This window comes from Pleurodeles waltl, chromosome 12 (genome assembly GCF_031143425.1).
Source record: "Pleurodeles waltl isolate 20211129_DDA chromosome 12, aPleWal1.hap1.20221129, whole genome shotgun sequence".
Lineage (NCBI taxonomy): Eukaryota > Metazoa > Chordata > Amphibia > Caudata > Salamandridae > Pleurodeles > Pleurodeles waltl.
Genome location: NC_090451.1, coordinates 674,859,543 through 674,882,242, shown reverse-complemented (window position 1 = coordinate 674,882,242; position 22,700 = coordinate 674,859,543). Strand labels below are relative to the sequence as shown.

General features: G+C 41.6%; 1 protein-coding gene across 1 annotated transcript; it reads right to left on the bottom strand.

The window, feature by feature from the left end:
* Positions 1-1,456: 1,456 nt before the first annotated feature.
* Positions 1,457-19,295, bottom strand: LOC138267190 (extracellular calcium-sensing receptor-like). The gene is made up of 6 exons (XM_069216040.1): positions 19,038-19,295; positions 14,822-14,988; positions 14,146-14,662; positions 9,443-9,670; positions 3,391-3,514; positions 1,457-2,385 (listed from the first exon to the last, which is right to left on the bottom strand). The coding sequence occupies exons 1-6, from the start codon at positions 19,293-19,295 to the stop codon at positions 1,457-1,459; spliced, it is 2,223 nt and encodes a 740-aa protein (XP_069072141.1).
* Between the last annotated feature and the right edge of the window lie 3,405 nt (positions 19,296-22,700).

The window sequence follows — 22,700 nt, the reverse complement described above, 5'->3', positions numbered from 1 at the left end:
TTAAAATACATGCTCACTTTCTTCAGTACAGCCTATGGCATCTGGCATGCTTTGGTGTAAGATGCATGTGTCCGTCTCTTAAGCAATACCAATTATGCTGCCTTGTTTTAAGTCCTCAAATTATTCTGTCCATTAACACCTCATTCATTAAATAAATATATATTTTTTCTAATACACTTAATTTCAAACAATTCAATTCAAACAATTAATACAGATTTACTAAGGAGCATTATCTTTTCACTGGATTCTCGAGTCACTCCCACATGGAATGACCAACCATCTCAACAATCAACACATGAACACCAAACCTATCATAACATGCCTAAATGAAGAGATACACTGCAGAGTGCTCTGATCTGACAAGTTTTAAGTGTAAAATGTCTGGGACTGGCCCTCGGGAAGCTTCTCTTGCTCAGATTCCTACATGTACTGAAATAATGTTTACTGGTTTGCTCAAAGTAATGCTAAAGTAAACTGACTTCATTTTACTTTAGTTTATCATATAAATATATATCTATATATCTATTTATTTATATATAGATATAGATATATATATACACCCTACTGGCGGTCGTCAGCAACTAGTTGTAGTTAGGACCTAGTTTCCATATAAAAAGCGTTTCTTGTTTCAGTGTGCCGGAGAACCTTGTTGTGAGTGGGAAGTTTTGTGGTGATCCGTCAAGCGAGGGCAGAGAAAAAGGGTGGGGGGGGGCAAAAAAGTCCATTACTCATGTTTATTCACATAGGAGCTCTGATCACGACTACAGCCTGAACTGCTGGACGGATTTACACCAAATTTGGTAGAAAGGTAGCTTTCGGTATGGAGATTATGCTTTTTGTTGTTTGCTGTAAATCCATTCAGCACTTTGGTAGATTTTTAAAGAAAAAATAATTTGTATATCTAGAAGTGCAGATCCTCCTTTGATCCTCCATGAAGTTGGAGGAAAAGCAAGGCCCTTATTGGCTGGCAGCAACCTGGCAGTTAAGTTGCAGCAGCCGTTTTGTTTCCCGCATTGGCTGGGGTGTGGAAAAAAGACATTGTAAAAATATATAAAGGGGCAGGATACAGGTAACCTGACTCCCATAGGACACATAGAGGGGTCCCTTAGGGACCTCCTCATGGGCAAAATAGGTGCCATTAGTTTTTTTTCAATCGATGCACGGATCCTCAAATTCTCCTTGGATCCTCCTCGAATATACAACAACACTGTAACCTTTGTTTTTCAGTGAATATATATGTGTGCATGTTTGTGTGTGTATGTGTGTATAAATATATTTCTTAAATGTATTTAATAATGTTATTTGGATTGTAATAAACTAAATATTGAATGTAAATATTCAGAATGTCATTGTTTTATCCCTCTCAATCACAACTTCTGGGAATCCTATTAGACATGTACAAAATAAGTGTGAAATGGTGTCTATATTGACATCTGAGCTTAAAAGATCCAGTTTACTAGATATTTTTTATCTTTCTACTGTTTGAGGATCCGTTTCCTAGAAGATACTGTTTGGTGTTTAGCTCAGGCCTCATCAATATAATGTAGCATTTGGGTAGAAAGATACAAACAAGTATTCCAGTGCTAGAAGAGATTATGGCAAAAGTCTCTACAGCCACAACAAATTTTCCTTGTGTGCTCAGATAGCCTGGAATGAAAGCTAACCATACACTTAGGAACACAAGCATACTGAAAGTGATCCATTTGGCTTCGTTGAAGCTATTCGGTAGTTTTCGTGCTAGGAATGCTACAAGAAAGCTGACACAAGCCAACAGCCCCATGTATCCAAGCATGCACCAGAAAGCAGTCCCTGAACATTCATTACACTTCACTATGATTGCCCCCGTCTTCAATTTCATGTTTTTTTCTGGGAACGGAGGGCAAATTAGAAGCCAACTGAGACAGATCAGAACCTGAAAAAATGTGCAACAACACACTATAATCACAGCAGCCTGAGGACCCAGCCACCTCCTCATGTTGCTTCCAGGCTTTGTGGCTTTGAAGGCGATGACCACCATGATTGTCTTGGCTAAAACACATGAAATACAAAAGGCAAAAACCACACCAAATGCTGTTTGTCGGAGTAAACAAGTTATAGGCTGGGGTTCTCCAATGAAAAGTAAAGAGCAGCTAAGACTCAGCACAATAGATCCCAGAAGAAGGTAAGTTAGATTCCTATTGTTGGCTTTCACAATTGGGGTATCTTGAAATTTGATAAAAATGCATAGAAAGAATATTGATACGAAGATGCAAATTATCGCAGTAGTAGTCAAAGTAAGTCCCAGTGAATCAGTGTAGGAAAGAACATCAAATTTCTTTTGGATACAGTCATTTCTCCTCTCATTGGGCCACTGATCACTTGGACAGGGCCAACATTTGCTTGAATCTGTAAGAGAAATTAACATCTTGAAGATAAACTATTTTAAGAATAAACTGTGCAATTATAAAGATTCACAGACCATAATATGAATATGGAGGTTCAACGGAAACTAGTTTTTTATAAAAAGTATCTTGGGTTGTTGCCACCATTATTCTTTGAAATATCCATCCCTTCTGACAGCAGTCGCAAGATTTTCTACAATTGAATCTACTCTTGTTAACCCAGAACTTGAGTATGTAAATTGAATGTCAGTCTGTCATACACAGTGTTGCATTAATTTTGAAACTTTTTTCCATTTACATCTAAATGCCGGTTCAAAAATGACATTTTGTCAATTGTCCTTCTGGCTATTTCAGTGCTTTTGTATTCATAAACTAATGAACAGCTTTATCTTGGAACCATTGCTACGGAGTTATTTAAACCTGTTTTTATCCTTTGACTTGCAGAGCATCAACACAAACTGTATTTGTACTAAATGGAATTCATGATATTTTTAAATTAAACAAATAATACTAAAGATTTCACTTTAAATGGTAAAATGGTAGTGATGGTGCATCCCCTATTATGCAAATTAAATTTACCTCATTGCTGTAGATAATAATAGCAAAGATTATGTTGGGTTCAATTATGCTCGTAATTGAGTCAGGATTAAGGGTTGGCAGATCCTCATTGATCATGGATGCAGATGTATGAATGGTTCCTCCATTGCGTGGGGCCAAGCCTACATCCAGAGTCACTCCTGCAGAGCCATGAACTGTTAACTTTAGCTCTTTTGGATGTGAACTGTAGAATTATATCAATTATTTCTTACTTATTGTTAATGAGTGCTTCATATGTCAAAGGAGACTCCTTGCTAATGATGTATGTAGGGCTTTAACGTTCCTCCAGTTTATATAGAATTGTATTCACAATAAAATGTAGACCATAAATGAAGATAGATCTATGTGTAAAACATTACAGTGGCTGTCAGAAAAGAGAGAGAGAAATAAAAAATCAAATACCCATTCATACCTCGCTTTTCAGACATCTCTCCTTCGGAGCATGGGATGCAGTCATAGCAGCAGGCTGGCTGCCCTCTCAGTCCTGCCTTGTGAAATCCAGGCATGCAGCTCTCACTACATATTGATCGCGGAGTCTGACAGAAAGACAGAGAGGGGTGGATGCTGAGGGATTATAGCTGGGTATTGTTAATGTCTACACAGGTGGGCTAATTGTAACATGCTTTCCATGCAGCATCAGCATCAGAAGTTTTGAAGAATGAGAGCCATTGAGTTCATCTTCACATTGTTAAATGAGAGGCTGTGTAAGGAACTGAAAATTATATTCACTAATTAGCCATTGACATCTAGCTCTATAACCAAATTCAACTACAGCAGGACCAAAACGTTTTGAGAATGCAGAAAGTGCAAAGTGTGTACTATGTTGGCCAAGCAGACCCACAATAGAGGTGACACGTCACGGAGCCTGAAGTAACTGTGGCCTCATACATGAAACATAAAAACACTGGAAGACTACATCGAAGACTCAGCATCTTTCTGTACGGTGATACCTAAAGGTTTCCAGAATGTCCCTTGCTGTATCTATTATCATAACCATATCTGCTACCTTAGGCTGATACACTGAGCCATCTCTATATCTGGGAGAACGAAACTGGACCAATTCCTCACTACATTACATTCATTGCAGTGAGAAACGTTTGTGCTGGGCACATGATTCACTGATACCCGGAAGCTCCTGCTCCTGCTTTGAGTAACCTCATTGCTCACAAAGGTTTCAGAGAGCTACGCTCTTATGTCATTGTGGGATCAATACTGCATTAAGTAGAACACCAGACCTCAAGCCCCTGTCTTAACCTCAGCAGTCAGGCTTTGTGTAGTGAGCCAAATTATTAAGAGGACTCAACTAGTAATGAGTCAACCACCATTTCAACGCCTCACCTTGGTCTCAAAATGCAACAAACTAGTGGGTTGCTAAAAGATCTGTAGAGGCAAATTGGTATTGAAGGGTAAATGGTGTGCTGCAATGCTAGAAGTGCTCAGTGCAAGCAGTCATCAAAGTTCATTTTTGTGGGACGCTACAACACAGTTCTCTTCAAACTTGAAGATTTGGCATAATGCACATTTATTTATTCATTTGTTTATTTTCTGTAGTGAGTACCTAGCTTCAGGCAGCAGCTGAGTGTATCATTTTATAGCTAATAGAAATATCTCAAACATGAGTTGCAGCACATAGGACAGGACTGTATTTCCTATATCTGTTTTTCTTTATTAACCTCAGAGTGCTCTTGTTGTGCCCTTTATATTATGCCTCTATGACAATGTCAAACATTAGTATTGTTAAAAACCATGTCTAATCCTCAACAGACTGTACATCGTTTGTATACATATTTCCAATTGATATCCATGCATTTACGTTGTGTTTTGTTTCTAATGTTGTAGGGAACTCACTTTACATGCACCTTCTATTCCTCTCTTCATATAAAGGCACTTGTCTACTAATTAACTGTAGAAGGCTTGTAATACTCTGGTGACATTCTTTCTGTATACAACAGTGGCACCCACCCGCCTTCTTCTATTTCATTATGACCACTGTTTTTCACGTTGCCATTGAGGCACCAAGACACTGACACACGCGATAATACACACAATATGGCGCCCGTGGAGTGCTCCTACTCACGGAGCTTCCATGCCTTCTTTTTTCAATTAGGCAAGACGGTAGTCCCTCCTTTGTTTCGGAGTACGCATATTTACACGCCGATACTCCTCAACGATTTGTTTTCGCATGGAAAACGGCAGCGTTAGCACGCGCTGTCGACCTAGCACACATACCGGTGTGTTGATTCCCGGAGTCTGGGGAAATACGGGTAAGGGTCCATGCTGCGCATCCCTTTCGCTGTCATATTTCGGAATAGACTTCATTAAGATAAATGGGAGACGCGCTTTGGTAATTGTAGCATGCCTCGACGCACGGGGGTAGACTGTGACACTTATACTTTTAAAAGTGTGGTCTGGGGAGCCGCGAGTTAGCCACACATAATCCTTCTAACGGTGCATTTTCCAAATGTTAACAGTCGCTTGACCCCATCCACTTTTTGCTGTTGGAATGAGATGTACTCACACACCTCATCCTATTTCTCTTATTTGGCAGCGTATTAATTTTGTATTCTTTGGCGAGTGGCCCATTTCCAAAATGGAACATTTAAACGTATTTAAGCTGAGGCCCCGTTTTTTCTTTATCCCACAATTACCATTAGGTGACTAGAATCACTCTTTTGTTACCCTAGCTGCTGCTCTTGGTTCTATTTTATGCCTCTAATGGAACTTTTTCTCCCCTTCCCTTGTTCCATCTTCACAGACTGGGTCTACCAAGGCCGTCGCCACAGTGTATTTCCTACACTACGGATACACTCTACATGTTAGTCTTTCTCCTTTCTAAGAAGCATTTTTTCCTGTAAGATAAGGGACCCCATCCTTACTCTGATGGAGGACTCATTGGTCTCCCTGGTAGGTTCTTTGTTGGCCTCGTTGCACCACTTCTTTATTGCATTTTTTCTATATGAGATTTTCACACCAGTAATGCGTTTCCTTCTGGGTCTCCTCCACAGTTATAGAATTTTCATTTGGAGTATTAACGGAAACATTTTGGTTCCCCAACAGTTTAGTTCCTGAGGTAATTTTACTTCTCTACAGGCACCATCTGGTATCACTCATTTACATAGAATGTCAACTTTATCACTATCCTCTCTCTTGGGAAGAATGAGCACCCTCCGTTTCACACCCCGTTTCCCTGTGATGGTTTTTCACTGTCCTTTTCACCTGTAAACAAACTTTCTTTTGCATTTTGCTTATACTCACCATTATGTCATATAGAGGACTACTCTTTTGACATACAACACTACGAATGAATGGGTTATCTCTAGTTTGACTGTATATACACTCTAAATGGGCGTTTACACCTTCTGTTTAAAATGTTTGCTTTCTGCTAACTCCAATACTCAATTGAGTGTTTGATTTATACTTGCACCTACCGGATGGTAGTGATTCTATTTTTTAAGAGTTCCAATTTGTCTTTGTTTCCAGCCTTGAAGAAGTCCGTGAGGACGAAACACGTGTTGGCTGTTACCGAATTCTCATGTATTCGTCATAACATATGGATGTTAATATTGCTGTATAAATACTTAATCTTCCACCACTGAGGTTTAATAATAAATTCCTCTACAAATCTACATATCTTGGATCCATCACTTAGGAGTGCCCTGGTTGCTCTGCTTGCCTTACAGGACTGTGTATATAGCGAACTGTTGAACTCAAATTACAGGAAGCAGGACACGTGGTGTAGCACGTAAGTTAACATGCAAATTGAACAATAAAACATATACATTTAATTTAAACATACATGTAGTATGTATTTCACATATGTACAATCTGAAACAAAAGGATAAACTAATGTCCCCAGAAACGTGATTGTATTTAGCAAATTGGTCCACTGAAAGAAGAAACCAGTGGTTGGAGTACATAATTTGCCCATGTGATATTTGTGTAGTATTTCCAGTAGTAAGGGTGAGCTTTGTTGTTTTTTGTGGCATTCGGAATTGTGTTAGGAAGAACAGGTCTGTGAAGATATATAATATGTTGTTTGAATTTTCATTCCACAACACTGCAATGACAATTGCAAAAAACAACATCACAATATCACACTACTACAATATAAATCATGGTTCTACTTGCTTCCTGGAGGAAGGTCTCACCACGGGGACAATCTATGCAATGTGATTGTGGGTTTCCCAGTTTGCAGGTCAGCAGTTTAGGGGCTTGGCCACATTCCATTGGATAGCAGATAGTAGAGTAGCAAGACTAGAGATCAGATATGGAGGACGAAGAACAGCTACAACAATACTCCACGGGCAACACACTATGCTTCACCGTCAATGCAACCCACCTGCATGGCGAAGATAAATCCCTGCAACACACGACTGATGAATAAGCCCACTTCATTCAATTGAAATGTGTAGAGAATTCACCTAAAATCATGAGAAGGTGAAAATATTTGCTCTTACGTTCTTCCATAAATATTTGCTCTATCAAAAAAACTTGCTTGATTTAATCTCAGCCACTAGGTAGTACTCTGTAGCACAATCCAGTCTATTGTGTTCGTGGCCCACCACGCCACCTCACAGATGAACCTGCAATAAGTCCAGTACGAACTGCCGGGCCAGGTTCTCAATAAGCAGCAAAGAAAATACCCCAGACTAGCTTCTGTCTATTGCATCCTTATGCATAGGATGCAGCTTGAGTTCTATGCCACAGCGACTACTGCACCCACATCTGTGCACATCATCACACTGAGGGCAGTGGCAGTGGAGGCAGGGGTGCATCACACTGAGGGCAGTGGCAGTGGAGGCAGGGGTGCATCACACTGAGGGCAGTGGCAGTGGAGGCAGGGGTGCATCGCACTAAGGACAGTGGTAGTGGAAGCAGGGGTGCATCACACTGAGGGCAGTGAAGGTGGAAGCAGGGGTGCATCACACTAAGGGCAGTGAAGGTGGAAGAAGGGGTGCATCGCACTAAGGACAGTGGTGGTGGAAGCAGGGGTGCATCGCACTAAGGACAGTGGTGGTGGAAGCAGGGGTGCATCACACTGAGGGCAGTGGCAGTGGAGGCAGGGGTGCATCACACTGAGGGCAGTGGCAGTGGAGGCAGGGGTGCATCGCACTAAGGACAGTGGTAGTGGAAGCAGGGGTGCATCACACTGAGGGCAGTGAAGGTGGAAGCAGGGGTGCATCACACTAAGGGCAGTGAAGGTGGAAGAAGGGGTGCATCGCACTAAGGACAGTGGTGGTGGAAGCAGGGGTGCATCGCACTAAGGACAGTGGTGGTGGAAGCAGGGGTGCATCACACTGAGGGCAGTGGCAGTGGAAGCAGGGGTACATCACACTGAGGACAGTGGTGGTGGAAGCAGGGGTGCATCACACTGAGGACAGTGGTGGTGGAAGCAGGGGTGCATCACACTGAGGGCAGTAGTGGTGGAAGCAGGGGTGCATCACACTGAGGCCAGTGAAGGTGGAAGCAGGGGTGCATCACACTGAGGGTAGTGGTGGTGGAAACAGAGGTGCATCACACTAAGGGCAGTGAAGGTGGAAGCAGAGGTGCATCACACTAAGGGCAGTGGTGGTGGAAGCAGAGGTGCATCACACTAAGGGCAGTGGTGGTGGAAGCAGGGGTGCGTCACACTAAGGCAGTGGTGGTGGAAGCAGAGGTGCATCACACTGAGGGCAGTGGTGGTGGAAGCAGGGGTGCATCACATTTAAGGGAGTGGCGGTGGACGTAGAGCTGTTGAAGTACCTTCATATATCATTGATTGAGTTCAGACTGTGAATTAACAACAAAAATACCTTTATTTATTACCATAGAGGCGTTTACTGAGCTTTTTACTACACTCTGTGTCACAACTGGCCATATTGTGTGACAAAATACTGCCAATTCTTTTAATTTGGAGTGATATGTTTTCTTTGTCTGACTCTCAGACTGCTTTTTCGAGGTGTTTTGTAATTATAATTAGTGACACTTTTGCTGGGGTATAGGTGAAAGGAGACCACAGTATTCCAAAGGTTTTTCCAACACATTTATAAATAAAGACATTTGAATTTACAGTCTTTGCAAACTAAAGAACAGGCATCTAAGAATAAAGAAAGCACAATCAAGGCGCATGTCAGGTGATGTCGAAGGCGAGCACACTCACTCTGAAAACTGTTCCAGCACCAATGACTAAGGGTGTAGCACGGAGGAAAACCTTAGTAGTGATGGGCATATTGTTTGAATTAATCGCCAATGGCAGTGATCCATTCAAGCAATCCACTTTTTTGTTTTTCTCCATAGAAGAATTATCACAGAAACTTTTAAATTATGCATGGCTGCTAACACTATAGACTCTTCTGTTAAAGAGAGCAAGAGAATAATGCATTTTAAGTAATTATTGTATTAGCAAGTGCATATGTGAATTTTTCATTAGTCTTGCAAAGTACAGAATTATGAGAAATCCTCCATGCTGATGAACACAAATGTACCTCTCTCCCTTGCTTGATCCATGTAGAGGCACTTTCGTTAACATACAGCTCCTGTCCCCTGGGTGTCCTCGTATCGAAAGTCCCCACCTTCGCGTAGCGGATCACATTGCCTGCCTCGCGGTGCCAGTTGATGATGTCGTATGCAGCGGGTGGGCTGCCGTGTCTGTCAAAATATATCTCCTCCCCCATCTTGTTTTTGAAGCGCACAGTCTTCATGTAATGGAGCAGCTGCAGCAGACATGAAGATATATGATATATTCAATAGCAAATTTTCAGTCTCAAATATGCATATAGCAGCCTAATTTATGTTCTATGTAAAGATTTGTTTGCTGGAAATTGTAATACCTGGCAGCAGCACTTCATAGATGGACTTTGCTGGCATCCCCGTTTTTTAGACAAATCACTTCTGATGAGTCATGTAGGAGTAAAGTGAGCATTAACAGGAATCCTTGCCAAGACCACAAACCTGAATGTATTATTTACTATGCTCTTCCCTTTGTGTCCTTTCAAAAGACCAATGTGCCCCATCTTCTTCAACCATCATTGCACTATTTCATTTTGACTTCTATTAAATTCCCTCATCCTACCTGCATTAGATCATGCTTGCTATAAGCTGTCCACCATACATCATAAAAAGGCTTGTATATGCTGTAATCTGTATTTGCATCAGGAACTTGCGAAGTAGAACACAATTGGGAGCCAAATGTGACTTCTCTGATCATGGGAATGACACTGCCAAAATCCCAACATTGTCAGTGTTCCTTGGTTGTTCAAAATAATGCTTTGTTTTAAATTACACTTCAAGCTAGTTTATAAACCTACTTATCAAAAGATGTAATGCTTTCTAGACTCAGCAGTCTAGTTGTGGGTTATTCTCTCCCACAACATTTTCAAACTTAGGGCCTCATTAGGAGTTTGGCGGACGGTTTGCACCATCTGCCGACATTCCAACAGGGAGGTTGCTGACACACTGGCTACCTCCCCGCCGGACCCAGTAAGAGCTCCTCGCTGGGCTGGCAGGCGGAAACCGAGGTTTTCGCCCACTAGCCCAGTGGGAAACAGGTGGCAGCATTGTCTCCGGATCTAAATCAAACCATCGGCAATGCTGCCATCGCAGGCTGCACCAGCACCGTTGCAGTGTTCAATGTCGGCACAGCAAGCAGTGAACATTGCGATGGTGCTGGGCAGGGGGACCCCTGCACCTCCCATGCCAAGTGCATGGGCAGCCCCCTGCACCTGTTCACTGCCAGCCTTTTTATGGTGGTAAAACCACCATGAAAAGGCTGGCGGAGAACAAGGTCGTAATCAGCAGGGCGGCGGCTGATTCTAATCTACGCGAGGCTGTCGGGATCAAGGATCCTGGCAGTACCCTGGTGGTCTAAGTGTCAGGGTCTCAATGTGGCGGTCTTAAGACCGCCAGCCTCATAATGAGGCCCTTAATGTGCACTGAGAACTATTTCTGCCAAGGCAACAGATTAATGATAGATTAACAGACCCAAGGCTAAAAATACTGCAGATTTTACTTTTTCAGACAGGTTTGTGAAAGAAAGGGGAGACCCCTACTTGGAAAACATGTATTTAAATTCATTATAGACATGTTAACCACACGTCAACAGTAAATGCGCACTTGTCATTTCATAGTTCATACTTAATTGAAAAAAAATCATAATGAAGGGAAAAGCATTAAGCATACATGTTTGAAAACAGGCAAATTCTTACAAAAGGTAGTTATTTTATTCAAATATTGAAGTGATGTCGCAAATGCGCAATATTGTGACCAGGGCGAAACCGGTATTGGGTGGCTTGAGTCCCAATTCAGAGAAAACCTGGCTTGGCCCTTTGGGCTGATCCTACTGGAGCTGTATTGGAGCAGGGTCAAGACTGATCTGCACATGCCTGGGTCTAATCTGAGGTGGCACTGTGGAACCAAGAAGAATGGGTTGGAATGCTACCTCATCCTATTGCCAGTAGTTATTGCAAGCATCCTCTCATCACTTTTTGTATGTTTATTGTGACCCCCAGCACGTATGAAAAGTTTCCTTAGAAGCCATGAAAAAGTTATGTAGGAAAGAATACAAAGTTCTTATATTTTTTTCCACTTGAAATAGTTACATATAACAATGATTTTGTCCATGATGAGTTAAAAATGTTCATTTGCTCGAAGCTACGTGGGGCGCTCATGACATTCTAAGATGGTGTCTCAGGTGCTTCTCTGAAAGTCATTCTGCAGTTGTGTCTTTCTATTTTTCAGGTTAAATCACCTTTGTAAACATATTGCAAACTTGTAATGCCCCTAGCCATATCAATATTCACAGAATACTAATGCACATCCATTTGTAAAATCTCCTGTATTTTCCTTAAGAAACAGTAGTGTTTTTTTTTTCAAATCTCTGCAGCTTTCCAAGAGGTGCAAATATCAGTTCCCTCTAATATCCCATTTGTGATTTTGTTAATGTAAATGGCTCAATTCTCAGGGTCAGGAATGAAAAAGTGCCCTGGGATCCCATCAGGACCCACAGCTATGCCAGGTACGATGCTCATAATGGCACAAAGAGTATCCTTGTGATCAATAGCCAGTGGAGATGTAGTAGCACTCCTCCCTCTCTTTAAGGCTCGCCTGTGCTCCGCTTCCCCTCCCTGGCTAGGCAACAAAAATGAGAAAAATGCTTATGCCAACCCTATGGCTGGATGTAGTTTGTCAAGAAGATCGCTTTGCACTGTCCTCCATTGTGCACTGTCTTGCAACATTTCTTAGCATCTTTATCTTTTGCTGCTTCATATAAGTGATCCCAAATTTGGGTACCTGATAACCGTCTATATACCAGTACACTACTGAGTTGTAGCACAACTTTCTGAGCAAACCCTTTCCAGTGCAGGTACTTGCTTTATTTGCCTTTGTTGAACACCACTACTGCTTCTATAAGGCACCCCCAGCTGACACCAGCTATTAGGTCAGCAAAGGTTTATGGTTAGCCTAGGTACCAGAAGACATACCCAGGTCCCCTGACCTTGCATTTCCATGTGGAGGTATAGCACCTAAATAGTCTGCTTAGATGCCTGCATTTAGATGTCTCGTCGAGGGCCTGTGTGGTCCTAGTATGTGCTCTGTTTCCTCATGGGCAACACACTGATTGCTCTTTTGAAACAGATGGCTAGCTACTTCTAGTTGCCTACAGATTTACCCCATCTGCTGATCACAGTACAAAGACCTTATGTTTTTAGGACCTTCATATTATGAGATACTCCCTTTCCCAAGGCCAGTACACATTGAACCTGAACCAGAAGATAATGAGATTTCACAGTTCCAGAAAGTCTGTAATGTGAGCACCAGGTGGACCATACAGAGATTGGCCAGATGAGTTACTCTATGGCTTTTGCAGCACAGCCCTCTCCTCTGCCACCCAGGTGATCCATCACATCAAAAGTTGTGTGTCTTAGTTGGACATATTTGTCCTGAAACATTTTCTGTATCCCTAACGGTTGCCTTTTTCAGGGATGGATAGCGGCCCCCTCGACCTGTCTGCATGTCTGTGGCCCTTCATGCTGGACCTGCATAGCAGAAGAAATGAATGCCTCACATGCACTGAAAATCATCTCCAAATATACAGAGGGCACTGCAGATTTTTTTCTGTCTGGGATCACTAAAGTATCACCTGTCTCTCAAGTCTATTTCCTTGAGGTCAGGAAATATGTTACCTCATATTTTGTCAACACGGGTGCCCTAATAAGCCACCAGGAAAGCAGATCTTCCTTCACTTCTAAATGAGGTGGTGGACATTCAGCAATTTTAGTTCAATGTCCATTAGCAAGAACCTCTGCATGACGATCCAAGACTCTTGACTCCACTCTCTTTTCATCTCTGAACAGTTGCATCATCAATATTTCAGGGATTTTCTGATCTTTACTATCATTAGTGACTGCAAACAGCACTTTAGCATGTAATTAGCACGATTCTCAGTGGGGGAAGCAAGAGCTTCTAAGTTATATTTTACCAGTGAAAGAACATTAGTGATTTGTGACAGTACTTATTGTGTTTAATTATTGGAGCACGATTTTGCAACTACATTTCATTTTGCTACTAAATGTCCCTTAGAGTCAAGGTAGTTTAGACGGCCAATCTTTTGTCACAAACCAAGCACCAAAAGTGCTTGTTAGGTCTGTCTGCCTGCTTGTTCATCAGATCTGGTCTAGAAAATGTACTCATCCTTCCACAAACATTTTATCAGACACCCCTTTCTAACTCTTGCAATAGTCATGAAGAATCTAGTTTAGAGTTGGTTGGTAATAAAAAATTGTTCAATCTCTGGAGAAAGTACTAAATCCAGAGGAGATTCCACAAGTGGGACTTCTCACATTCAAAGGATTATCCCCTAATTTAGCACTTGCAAGAAAAATCTGATAATTTTTCATTACCACCCAACTGCACATCAGAGCCTAAAAGCTTCTGCAGGCTCTGTGTCTCTAATCATCAGCTCTTCTGAGTGTATGAAGGAACCCAGCAATGTTATACATGAAACAGTCACCTAGGCCTCAATCTACATTCAGTCTCTACTTCTATTTAGTAATAAATTCAATGCATCATTGTGACAAATGACTAATGGGTATGGCATATGGGGGCTGATTCTCACATTGCACTTCAAGAAATACGATAATTCGTACTGCAAAATGTAAGCTAAATGGAAAGGACATATAACACAACATACTTGCCATGGCTTAAAATCCTTCAGTTTAGCACATGTCTTGAAGGTAAAAGGCCCATGGCCAGGTGCACAAGACAGCATGTTCTTTAATGCATATGCCACAGCGTACACTGCATTGTAAACAACAGAGAAAATTCTTATATCTGGCTCATTCTGGTGTTTGTTTTTGAATTTCAATAGTTTCTCGTCACCTGTGCATGCTGGAGTATCTTCTGTAAATTGCCCACTTTTAAGAGTTTGGTTGGATCCTGGAGTTGACCATTTACAACCCATTGCCTGCTCCCAGAATGATCTCACAAAAGTGTCTTTTGGATAGTTAGAAGGATGGAGCTTCAGAAGGAACTCTTCAAACCCGGGAATTGCACCTCCATGGACAGTGAAGCCGATTGTGTCAGTCATAATGTTGGCAAATTCATTGTTTGGAAAATTAGAGGCCGTCGACCACCCATCACTAGCAATCCACACTTTACCTGTGATGTTTTGTATGGACAATGCTCTCATGACTGGAAGCAAATGGAAACTGTAACAAAAAGTAAGTATAACATTGACTGTTGAACTTACAATCGTCTCCACAATACGTGTGTTTTTTATTGATGATGGATCAGTGGGTAGCGATTCATGGAAGGCAACACAGATTCCATATTTCAGAAGTTCTTCCTTTAAACTTTGAGAGCCTAACCTTCCGTAATCATCTTCATTGGACAGGATTCCCACCCAGGTCCAGCCAAAGTGTTCAACAAGTTTGGCCATTCCAATGGCTTGGCTGTCATCACTAGGGATTGTTCGGAAGAAGGAAGGAAATTCATGTTTGTTGTTGAGTAGAGGACTAGTCGAATAGTAACTGACCTGAAATAAGATCATAAACCAATATTAGGAAGTCTACATTTGTTCCTAGTTTCCAGCTATCCCCTCTTCAAAAAGATAAATATGTCTTCCTGGTTACAGTCTGGCAAGCCTCACACCAATATCGACTTGATACCTATAAATAATAGAGGCGTATTATTCTAAAGCATTTTCATGATGGTTTATTTGAAAATTTACTAGAGTTACTGTTCTTTCATATTGAGCAACAGCCATAGGTGTTTATGTTGAAAAGGAAATGTAAGCAATATTCCAGTTAATTCATCAAACGTACTCAAGAAAGTATGTTTGGTTCCTTTATAATGAGAAATCAATAGACATCTGCACTCATTATGCTTAACTTCAGTACACCAAGATTATTACTGTATTAGTCTCGTCGATGTCTGTTCAACAAACTGGCAAAGGGATGAAGCAGACATTTTCCAACAAGTGAATCTCAAATACATGACACAGTTGACTGTTCTTTGAGCTCTTTGACTCTGCAAAGAAGGGGATTTCAAATGCAAGGTAGACTTATCAGTTACTACCCCTAGACACACCTAATTGAAGTCCATCTTCGTTTTTGAATTATGAGGCGCCCTGTGAACGCTGGGTTTGGGTGAAACCCCAATGAGTTGTATCAATTGAAGGAGTCAACAGACAATCACCATGTAATGGTGCTGAATAGAACAAGCTGGCTGGGACAATTAATATGATGTTTGATGAACTGCCTACTGGGACACCTATTCCTGAGAGACCTTGTCCTTCTGTGGAGAGTGAGAAGTTCATGTGCTCCGAATTACTTCCCTAGTGCAAAGGATGCAATGTTTTCGTCCTCTGTGTGGAGGGAGAATATCCTTCTCATCACACCAGAAAAATTGTGTTTTTCAAAAATAAATTCAGGGTATTGAATCATGAGGTTACATTTTTTATCACAGTGACAAACAGAAGGCACAGCTCACTGGTATCACATTGACTGAAAATGAATTCAATTTGTGCCACTAGGCGCCTGCAGCTTTCACTTTGATCCGTGGTTGAGAGACGTAGCTCATCCTCTGAGTGGCAATGAAAGTGGTAGAGGTACAGCTGGAAAGGGGCTAATTCCCTAGTGTGGACCTGCTTGGGGTTCTACACATTAGACCAATCCTTTAAAAGCAATCCACCCACTAGACAGCAGGGGGCAGGCATAGGCAAGGGCCCTGCTAAAAAAATACATTCAGCCTTTCTTCCCCACTGGGGAGGGTGATGGGGTGGTTTACCCATAATCTGTCCCCTCCAGAAAGTGAAATACCCACTATGTACCATGGAATATTTTGCAAAATAAAATAATGGGATGGCCTGCCCCAGCAATGGGTTGTGATCCCAAAGCAAAAGGTCCTAATAGTCTTTCTGACACCCTGGCAGGGCTGAGTTGTGGTTTAACCCCAATTTGCCATCCTTCAGGGTGCACAAAATCGACTTGAACAGCAGGGCTGTTTTGATGCAAAAAATGATTTGGTTGGTTGGTCTGCCCTTGCATTGGGCCTCACCACCTCCCGAAAGGCCCCAGCATGCTTACTGTCCCTCTGGTTGCATTACGTAGGATAGAGAGGATCGAAAGTCCACTATAAACAAAATATTATGTCATGGAAAAATGAGAATGGGGAGTGGCGGCTTGATAATGGACCTTATCTCCACTCCCAAAAGGCACAACAAACTTTATCCACCCTGAGGGCCAGGTTGGGTGGGGGAAAGGGCTACCACCAATCTGGAGAGAAAGAAAGCCCACTCGGAACCAAGTATTATGTTTACAAAAATGGTTAGGGGTGGCCAACCTGTCATCTGACTTGACCTTCACCTCTAAAGGATCCAACAGTCTTTGAGCCCTAAATATGGGCATTTACTCAAAATCTCCCCTCCATGGGTGGACGGGCAGGAAGCCCACGAGAAATCAGGAGTTTTCCATTCTGCTGATCCAGGTGGCATAAAAGGCAACCAGCTTACCAGGGAAAAAATGTGAAAAAAAATGGGGTCGGAAGATGAACCATCTTGGCACCAGTCCCCACCTCAGACACTAAACAGTATTTCAGCCCTCAGGGGGAGAAAGAATGAGAGTTTCACCCTCTCTGTCAGCCCATATGTCCAAACTACACCCAAAGAAATTAAAATTTCCTCTCACTTGCCATGGTGTATGACTTCACTCTTTGGACTCTAGGCCAGCCGGCAACCAGGAAACCCTACAATTCCTGGGCATTTTTTAAACTGAAAGACTCAAGGAAATCCAGGGTGGTGTAGCTTCTGTGGATCTCATCACATGTTCTTACCCAGATTTCCCTGAGAATGTCAAGTATTGGAGACAAAACACTATTTTCCCATATTTAGATGACAGAAACCCAGGCATTTCCAGCCCATGGCTAAAGTTCTTACCAACCCATGTTCCCATACGTCTCCCAAATGAAATACTCCCTTCCATAAGTGGCTAGACTTAACATACATCTTTGGAACGGGCCAAATCTATAACCATGTGAAGACCTCGTCTGGACTACATTAACTCAAAACGCTTCAATATTGATCATTGGCTTTGAGCCTGATGGGTCCAGTCATACAAGTTGGATGCTGTTGTTATCTGAAGACATGTGAGACCACTGGGTGGTAGTAATTTGTTGATACCCAAACATTATGGAACTGTCCAACACAGAAATGTTTAAAAAGTTTGTGATTTTACAAAATTTGAAGAGTTAAATTCATTCTTTGTAAGAAAACATAGTGGAATTCTTCAAGTTACCCCACTTTGAGCTCAGTAGGTTTCCCTGGTCGCTGCAGAGCCTAGGTCCAAATGCAGCAGATACTCCCTAAAATGGGTCAATTTGCAATGCAAAACCTTGATTATTTCTTGTTATCATTTGTGGCCATTCCTTTCATGGGTGAACAGCCTAGAAACAGAAGTGAGGTATCATTTTTACCTGGGGATATATGGGGGAACACAGAATAGAAGAAAATATGTTATTATTGATTACATTTCTCTCCCATTTTGACCTCCAAATGTATGCCTGTAGGCAAGAATACATTTTGCAAAATGCCTTCTGGATCACTTGGTTGTGGCGGTGAACCCAAATTAGAAGTTGTGCAAATATCCACTATTTCTAAACTAAGCATTATAAACACTTTTAATTCATCAGATTTTACCTTATGAATTGATCCATGGTTGGTGCACAATGAAAAATCATACTTAATAAGCTACAGCTCAGATGTTGGCTCTGCACATTGCAGGTTTTTTGATAACCACCAAACAAAATAAACTGCAACCAGATGTGTCTGATGGATGGATATTACTTTTGTAAACTTGCCATCACAGCAAATCATTAGAGATGCAAACATTGTCACCTAGTTCTGTTTTGCTACTTATTTTCATTTTTTTAAATTTCAGTTATTAGTTAATTTTGAAAAACCATGAGTGATCTAGACAAATAGCTGTCTGGTGAATTTTGTCTACTTTTCAGATTTGCATTGCTCTCTAGGTTCACCCATGGGTTTCACCACAAATTAAAAGTATGTAGAAACCACAAAAACAGGAGAAATCCTCTACCCATTAGAAACATGCAAACAATCTGGAACAGAATGTTTATTGTTAATAACTCTGCTTGATCCTGAAAGCTGAGACGAGGTTGAAGATACAACAGGAAACCTTAGGCCACTGCCATTTTTAGAAAAAAAAAATATGCTTCCATGGGCAGAACTCTTTTCCTATTAAAAATACCCTATATTTCAGTGATGTTTTCGGTTCTTTCCAAGGAAGTCTAGAAAACCTGGATTCATTTAGAATCCCTAACATAAGAGAAAAAAGGAAGCAAATTTAGCCTCGATTACATTTGTGGAAAAAAAATAAAGAGGGCTAAGTCCTTAAGTGCCATCTGCCTCAAATACCAATGGAAAGGCTCAGCAATGGGGATCTTTAGAAGTGAACCGGTTCAATCAATGTTTCTGTCAAGTGGCCCCATGTCTGTTTAACTAAACATGTCATTTTTTTGATACATGAAAAGAGATATTATGTTGAAAAAAAAGAAGCCCTCTCTCACCTGGGGATACCTGTAAATTCCTAAAAGTCTTGCAACAGCCATTGAAACAGTTGAACTCTCCTCTCCGATGACCGCTGTCAGAGGTGACTGGCTTCGGCACTGGTAGTTCAGAATGGGTCTTTGTTCCCCTGTCAGCATGCGCATGCTGCTCTCAATAGCTTTCCTGGTCCACAAACAGGTGTCGTAGATGAGAAAACCGAGGGAAATATTGGGAAGGATGGTTTGCTCCCGATTAATGTCATCAATGGCGAACACCATGGCTTGAACACAACCATAAGCAGTGACACTGAAACTGGAGAGAGATCACAAGAAAGCTGTTGTGCTTCTGTTGATAATATTATTTTCCATAACTTATCCTCAAAGAGGTAAAATCTTCAACTCATTGCTTTGTTGTCACATTTAATGGTGTTTATACTGTATTCTCTGTGCAATAGGACTGAAGCTGCATCTCACTGATTAGACTCAGGAAGGCCTAAACCAGTCCAGAATTGTATTGCCCCCAATAAGAGAGGACATGGGATGGATATTTTCTCTGGGGAAGGACCTAAGCTGATCTGCATATGGTAGGACCCCCTCTGGAGTGCACTGTAAGCTGAAAATGAACTGGAATACACTCAAGTGATTAGCAGTGGTTTGTATTCATTCAACCATTCTACCTATTACTTTTTTGTTTAAGCACATCCCTGTTTAAGTCTGTTGACTGTTTAGGTTTTAATAGAGACCAAGGAAGGCCTTTCCTTCCAACATTTGACTATTGTTTAGATTTTACTTCTTTTTAATATTTATATGCACCTACTTGCACAGCTTTTACATTTTATGAGAGCTGAATTCTTCTTGAATGCAGATGACTCACAACTCATTTTGGAGTGCCTCCTGGTCAAATCTCACATATAGACTTTCCATCCAATCCATCTGGCAGTGTCACAGTCATTTGATGATGGATGTCCTCTAAGTACCTTAAATTAAATTTATGACTGAAATTCCGTCTACACAGATGAATTTGAGGGACCACTACTAACTTATTTTCATGGGCAGTCCTCTGCTTCCAACAAAAGCTCCAAGTAACTTTGGCATCCCTATCTGTACAAACTTAGATACCGAGACACGTCAGACACTGAGCAAAATTAAGCTCTTTCTTACTTAAACCAATTTGCCAAATGTTTCTTTTCTTGAATCCCAAGATGAGGCTATCCATTGTTAGAGGTAACATACAATCCATCACTGATCATGGAAATCCTATTCTTTTCCCCCCGTTCAGGAAACACCTACTCCACCTTCAAATAGTGTAAAATGTAGCCATGCACCCTTTATGTGGGCTAAAGAAATTGAATTCAATAACACAATTTTGAAAATGTCACCACTGGCTTTCATTCCCTTTACGTAGGGATGCTTAAGGATGTGCGTATTGCAAGTAATGTTGTCTAGCTATGAAAGCTGGGCTTCTTGACAAATACATTTCAGTGGCACACAACTCAATGAAATCTCAGATCTATTCCCAGGGGCGCAGCTTCAGGGGGGTGATTTTAGGTGTAACACCGCCCCCCACCTGCTCCACACCACCACCAAACAAATGCAATCTTGGCTTGAAAATTGGGTCTCCTATGCCTTTGTTGGTGTTTCTCCTCATCCTCATTTGACTAAAAGGTTTGAGCTTGTTATTTCTTTTTCATCAGTAACTTAGACAGGGGCCAACCTAATGGAACCAGTTCCTCATAGAAACATTGTATTCCAGACCTTGGTCGTCCCGCCACCCTTTGGTGTACAGTTTCTTTGTTGTGAAATTTACTATTCACCCCCCTGTCTATTCCCCAATTCCTCTTTCAGGGCCCAAAAGCTCTGACACTGAGCTATGGAGAATGAGCCTTTTCTGTCATCACCCCTAAAACAGTTCATCTACGAAAATAGCTGGCTGAAAAACTGTGTAAAAGGCATCACCAGGTATAATAGGTGCAGCAAATTAGTTTTTTTCCATTGCTTTGTACTGAGAATATAACCAGGTACAGAACTATACACTATGCATTGCTAATGTTATTTGCACTCAGGTGTTGCTGCACCTATTTTTACATCATGGGTGTAAATGACTGCGATAATGGGGTGTGCAGGGTAGAGAGATAGAGTAACCTCTAAGGAGCTGGATGGTCAGTGGCTCTATCTGTTAAGTTCCTGCCAACCAGGACCATGGACCATTGCAAAGCAGAGGCAGTCAGGAGGACCATGCAGGCACATAGTTTAGACAGTGACACCTTTTGGTGCCACTCAATTTATTTCAACAAATACAGACTGGATAGGGGTGGGCAAAGGCAGTCCCTTGTGGGGCTGGTTTCTCTGGAAAGCCTTTATGTCATGGCAAAGTCAGCCACACATCACACAGAAACCTTTGAAAATGAAGCAATCGAAATGCAAGTCAAGCGCCAAACTTCAGTCTTGAGAAAAGGGTGGTGGCATATGACACACCTATTTGCATGCCAGACTGAGGCCCAGATTTACAAAATTGTTATGCAGCACAGTGCAGGAGCCAAAAATGTTGTGCTGCGTTGCTTGGGAAGGAGAGAGCAGGAGAGCGTCGTGTTTACAGAAATATGGCTCTCTTCACCCCTCTTCCTAGCGCCAGTGCTGATTTTAGCTGCTGTGCACCATACACACCTATGTGCCATAGTGCAAGGGTGTGTGTGTGAGTCTGGAATACGTTTTGTACTAGAAGGGTACCCTTCCAATACAAAATGCTATGCGTAGACACACTTTAAAACTTTTCCTACTGTGTATGCGTGCTGCACAGTGCAGCACGCATGCAAAATCGGAAAAGAAAGGAGAAATGAAAACCTTTCTCCTTTTAATGCGTGCTCTCAAATGGAGTTAAGTTTTGGCGCAAAACCCTGTCTACTATTGTTTGTAAATAGGGCACTAAATCTGGGTACGAAGCAAAAGCTCTGAGCGCAAGCCATTATCCGCACCAATGCCCACTGGGCATAGACTTGTCCCATTGTTACCACAGTGTATGACCTATGAAATATGGGGTGCTATAGCACCACGCCTCCCCATAAATTATGAAAGACAATGTTTTTAGAGTTCCATGTCATAATTATAATGTTTTTTCGGCAATTGTTTCAAAGCACATATTTCAAAGGGATTACAACAAGTTTATGGTTTATTTATTTTCCACAATTCTTTGAAAATTACACTAGCCCTGTGAATTATAGATTTCAATTAATGACAGGAGTAGAAGGTAATATGGTATACCGCAGCATACAGCAGTAGGGTGTAGTAGTGTTTTAAATTGACAATTTGCTATTTTAGAAATTGTAAAATAAAAAATGCATTTCAGAAAACATGTTATAGAGTTCCACTGCTATTTACAAACTACCCAGCCTCAGGATTTATTATCATGTCGCTGGACCCCTCAAACATTATTCTGGAAACAAGACAGTGTAAATTAGAAACTTTGCTTGTATGTTATTCCACTGGATAGTTGGCTGATGGGAGCCATTATACCATGCCCTCACTCCTGGATGAGTGACAGCAGGGTCCCACGATGGCCACTGCCCACAAGGAGCAGAGTTGTCCTTCCCAACTCACAAAAGTCCTGCGACTGTCAGCATATGAAGAAGCAGTGATACATGGCTAGTGGAATCTGGTGGAAATTACATGGCACGCCGTATGCTTCTG